Source organism: Boleophthalmus pectinirostris, unplaced genomic scaffold (genome assembly GCF_026225935.1).
Source record: "Boleophthalmus pectinirostris isolate CB_2022bp ecotype Guang Dong unplaced genomic scaffold, ASM2622593v1 HiC_scaffold_2824, whole genome shotgun sequence".
In the NCBI taxonomy this organism is placed as follows: Eukaryota; Metazoa; Chordata; class Actinopteri; order Gobiiformes; family Gobiidae; genus Boleophthalmus; species Boleophthalmus pectinirostris.
Genome location: NW_026571289.1, coordinates 322,063 through 327,267, shown reverse-complemented (window position 1 = coordinate 327,267; position 5,205 = coordinate 322,063). Strand labels below are relative to the sequence as shown.

Here is a 5,205-nt window from a genome sequence, read left to right as displayed (position 1 = left end):
TTTGATTTCTGTTTATTCCTTTTTTTTTTTCCTTTATGGCAATCCCAAAACGCCCTTACACATACATTATACAAGCACACATACACATACACTTACATTTTCCTTTACCTTTTCAGATAACAGTATGTTATATTTAAAGTTATTAATATTATTATATTTTATTGTGTAGGAGTTTTTTTAAATGTGTGTTTTATTTTAAAATGCTAAACGTTTTATTTGTTTATATATTTATTTATTTGTAATATTATGAATATATGATGTTTTTATTAAAATCTTATCTTATTTAGAAAGCGGCCCAGCTGAGGACTCCATTTCCCATGAGCCCCGCAGCTGTCGCAGTTCGGCGCCTGCGCAGTCCGTCCGTGTCCAGGCCGGGTATCATGGCGTCGTACGTGGACATCCTGAAGAGCGAGTTCCCGCAGATCGACACGGAGCTGTTCGACTACATCACAGGTACCGCCCCGGCTCCGCACACCCCCGACACCCGCCCGGGAGCGCCCGGAGCCCGGCCTCAAACTGTCAGCGTCCCGCGGGGCTCCGGAGCTCAACACCACCGGCCGAGCTAACAGGCTAATGCTAACGGAGCGGAGACCGGCTGAAGCTCGCGGCGTGGTCCGGGAGCCCGGGCTCCGAGCTCCGGAACCCGGGCTCCGAGCTCCGGAACCCGGGCTCCGAGCTCCGGAACCCGGGCTCCGAGCTCCGGAACCCGGGCTCCGAGCTCCGGAACCCGGGCTCCGAGCTCCGAAACCCGGGCTCCGAGGCTTCACTCAACACACGGCAGCTTAGAATAACTCCAGAACAAAACGAGTTTAAAACGTTTAAAGCGTAAAATGTGTAAAAGTGTGAGCGTTTGTCAGCGCACGTTGGATGCGGAGGAGAAACACTGTAAAAAAAATCGAACATATAAACACTTAAAATGAGTTTAAAGTAGAGAAATGATGTGTCCATGTAGCAAGATCATTTTACTGGACATTAAACTCCCTCTAGAGGAGAATGAATCTGTGTGCTCAGAGTTCACGAGGTGGAAATAAGTTTATGAGGCTCAGTTTGACAGAAACAGACTTAAAATCTGTTTAGGATCAGTGTTTATGGTCTGATAATGAGTTGAAACATGCCAAATTCTAGATAAAATACTTTAAATTCTGCTAAATTCTACATAAACAGATTTAAAACCAGTTAGCGATGAGTGAGAATAACTTTAAAGCTGCTAAAATCTTAATGTAAGTTCTTAAATCAGTCGTACGTGTTTGTATTTTCGTTGTCGTCTTGTCTCGAGTAAATCTGTGTCACTGAATCCAAAACCAAGTGAAGTGTCGCAGGGAAAACGTGTCGCTTCGGTTAAATATTTAGTGCCTAAATCTAAGCTTTTCTGACGAGCCGAGTCACGGGAGAAAAACATGTGACACTTTTTTACGACGACACGACTGATTCAGAACGAGGGAGTCCATCATAAACCTGAAAACAACATGAAGAACCTGAGAGAAGAAGGTTTAAAATCTTGGTCAGATCTGAGCAGCTGTGACGGACTCGACCGTGAAGTCCAGCCAAGTCCAGCGGGTTCTTCCTCTTCTTTGCTCGTCTGACGAAGAGCAGAAGCCGAAAGTCGCGTGTGAGGATGAAGAGGCTCATTTATCCAAACAGAAAAAGTTTAAAGTGTAAACGACGCAGCTGCTGCTCGTCTCTTCTGTTCACACGATTCTTCTTTATGTGGATCACATCTAGACCTGGAACCAGAACAGATTTTACTGGACGATGAATTGACCAAGAATTTAATTTCACCCTAAACATGGAATAAAAATACAAATCCATCCTCTCAATGATCAATAAACTTTACTTTCTAAAAAACATTAAACACAGGAAGAGTAAGACAAACAAAAACAACAGGCCTAAATAAAACAGATTTAACACAGGACTAACCTAATAACCACAACCAAAGCAATAAATAAAATGAAGTATTAAGTCTCTGTAACAAAATTGTCCTTAAAAGTGATTTTAGTCATTGATTTACACTGGAATATTGTGTCTCGTCTCTGTTCCTGCTGCTGTGGCCTCGGTGTTTTGGTCTTGAAGTGTTTGTATGAACCTGCGACACATGATCCTGTTTGTGTGAGTGAGTCTCTGTTCTATCTGGTGTCGTGGCTGAGTCTTGTGGGATTTCAGTGGATTTCAGGTTCTTCTCGGGGGCGGGGCTAGGTGTGTTGCTTGGGTTTGGGTTTATATCGGCTGTTGGGGTTAGAGACGTTTCTTCTCGTTGTTTGATTTTCGCTGCATTTGACCCACGTGTCTGTTGAAACGTGTAACACTCACCAGTGTTGATTCGACATTGTGAAGTGTTTTGTCACTCGTCGATGAACAGTTTTGGTTCTGGCGGCGGTGCTTGTGTTGCAGTTTGGATTTTTGACATTCAAATGTCTCTTATTCAGAAACTAGAGGAACTATTGAAATAAGTAAAGTATCAGAATGTAGGAAAGAGTTACACTCCAACAGGGTCAAGTTAAACCTGTGAGATTCTTTCAAGTTCAAGACAAAAAATGTAAAAACTCATGTCGGTAACGGAGGGAATGAAATACAATAAATCCAAACAGTGATAACTCTTGGTTCTCACTTCCATATCCTGAACAAACTGGTTTGAATATTTGCTTCATATAGTTTTCTACCATATGGTACAAGATTAGGGTGAAAAACCTCTGACTTTTTGACTCATGAGATTTTTTATTAAGAAAGTTCATGGTAACGGAGGGAAAATTGTACAAACAAGTAGAAGGTGCAGGATTTTACATCATTTGTCACTTTTTTTCCCCGAATACTTTAATATTACTTCAAAATGAAAGTAAACTATTTCTATAAAATATGTCAGTCCTTCCAAGAACATTTTTATCATTTTAAATACTTTTTTTTTTTTTTTTTAAATCCTGTTCCTTCATCAACAGTTCAAAGATGGAATAACACAAGATATGATGAAATACAAACATTTATTGACATGATTTTCAGGTCTTTGAAATGTGGGAAATAATTTTGGTTCCATGTTTCATTCATGGTCTGTTTAAAACGGATGGAACTTTAGAACCAAAAATGGTACAGAAAAAAGGTCAACAGTTTCATAAACTAGAGACATATGTATCTGTTCAATACACTTTTATATCAGATGAATTCATTTTTGGTCTTGTTGTTTACTTCTACTTGACTGGGCCCGTTTCTTCTCGTCGTTTGCTTTTCGCTGCATTTGACCCACGTGTCTGTTGAGACGTGTAACACTCACCAGTGTTGATTCGTCATCGTGACGTGTTTTGTCTCTCGGTGATGAACAGTTTTGGTTCTGAGGCGGCGCTCGTGTTGGAGCTTCATGTTAAACGGCACAGACAGTGGAGTTTTCTGCGTCCGCTGTGTCGATAAACACAGACGAGGGTTGAAGAGTCATTACACTTGATAAACGAGATGAGTCAGAGCCACAGAAACTTCAACATTCAGACTCTTCACGAGCGACAGAGCGAAGAAAACAACCCAGCTGCAAACAGGATTTATCACGACCGGAAAAGGCATCGAGCTCATTCAAAGTTTTCGTACGATCAGTTGATTTATTGATTATTGTTCCAGTCCTACTCACATCAAAATATCCAAAAACAGAAACTAAAGCAGAATAAAACCAGACACTAGAACCTCATGTTCCACACGTTCCAAGACCAAACGAGTCTCACTGACAGGACGGAGCAGAACCTTTCCTCACTGTGTTTAGAACGTGTCTGATAGAACGTGTCTGATAGAACATGTGTGTGTGTTCCGCAGGAGGTTTGGACAGTGTTCTCCTGACCTCTGATAGAACGTGTGTGTGTGTGTGTGTGTGTGTGTGTGTGTGTGTGTTCCGCAGGAGTGTTGGACAGCGGAGGAGCCGACTTTGAAGATGCTGAGGAGGTGTTCGAGGCCGTGGGCGGGTTCCTCCAGGAAGTGTCTGCAGACGCCAAGAACGAAGACGAGATCAGAGACGTTTGTCTCCAGATGTTCAACTGTCTCAAACTGTGAGAACAAAACACACACACACACGTAGAACACACACACACACGTAGAACACACACACACACACACACACACGTAGAACACACACACACACACACACGTAGAACACACACACACACACACACACACACGTAGAACACACACACACGTAGAACACACACACACACGTAGAACACACACACACACACACACACACACACACACACACACACACACACACACACACACGTAGAACACACACACACACACACACACGTAGAAACACACACACACACACACACACGTAGAACACACACACACACACACACACACACACACGTAGAACACACACACACACACACACACACACACGTAGAACACACACACACACACACACACACACACACGTAGAACACACACACACACACACACACACACACACACGTTAGAACACACACACACACACACACACACACACACACACACGTAGAACACACACACACACACGTAGAACACACACACACACACACACGTAGAACACACACACACACACACGTAGAACACACACACACACACACACACACGTAGAACACACACACACACACACACACACGTAGAACACACACACACACACACACACGTAGAACACACACACACACACACACACGTAGAACACACACACGTAAACACACACACACACACACGTAGAACACACACACACACGTAGAAACACACACACACACAGAACACACACACACACACACACACACACACGTAGAACACACACACACACACGTAGAACACACACACACACACGTAGAACACACACACACACACACACGTAGAACACACACACACACACACACACACGTAGAACACACACACACACACACACACACACAGTAGAACACACACACACACACACACACACGTAGAACACACACACACACACACGTGTAGAACACACACACGTGTAGAACATACACACACACACGTAGAACACACACACACACACACGTAGAACACACACACACACGTGTAGAACACACACACACACACGTAGAACACACACACACACGTAGAACACACACACACACGCGTAGAACACACACACACACACGTAGAACACACACACACACGTAGAAACACACACACACACACACACACGTAGAACACACACACACACGTAGAACACACACACACACACACACACAC

At 43.3% G+C, this 5,205-nt stretch overlaps 1 protein-coding gene across 1 annotated transcript in view; it reads left to right on the top strand.

Annotated features, from left to right (window-relative positions):
• Window positions 1–311: 311 nt before the first annotated feature.
• The window catches only part of abcf3 (ATP-binding cassette, sub-family F (GCN20), member 3), a 23,544-nt gene continuing 18,650 nt past the window's right edge, over window positions 312–5,205 (top strand). Inside the window, exons 1-2 of the mRNA XM_055159849.1 lie at window positions 312–453; window positions 3,866–4,013. Of these exons, the coding sequence (XP_055015824.1) occupies window positions 318–453; window positions 3,866–4,013 (284 nt within the window). The 5' untranslated portion in view covers window positions 312–317. The remainder of the gene's footprint in view (window positions 454–3,865; window positions 4,014–5,205) is intronic.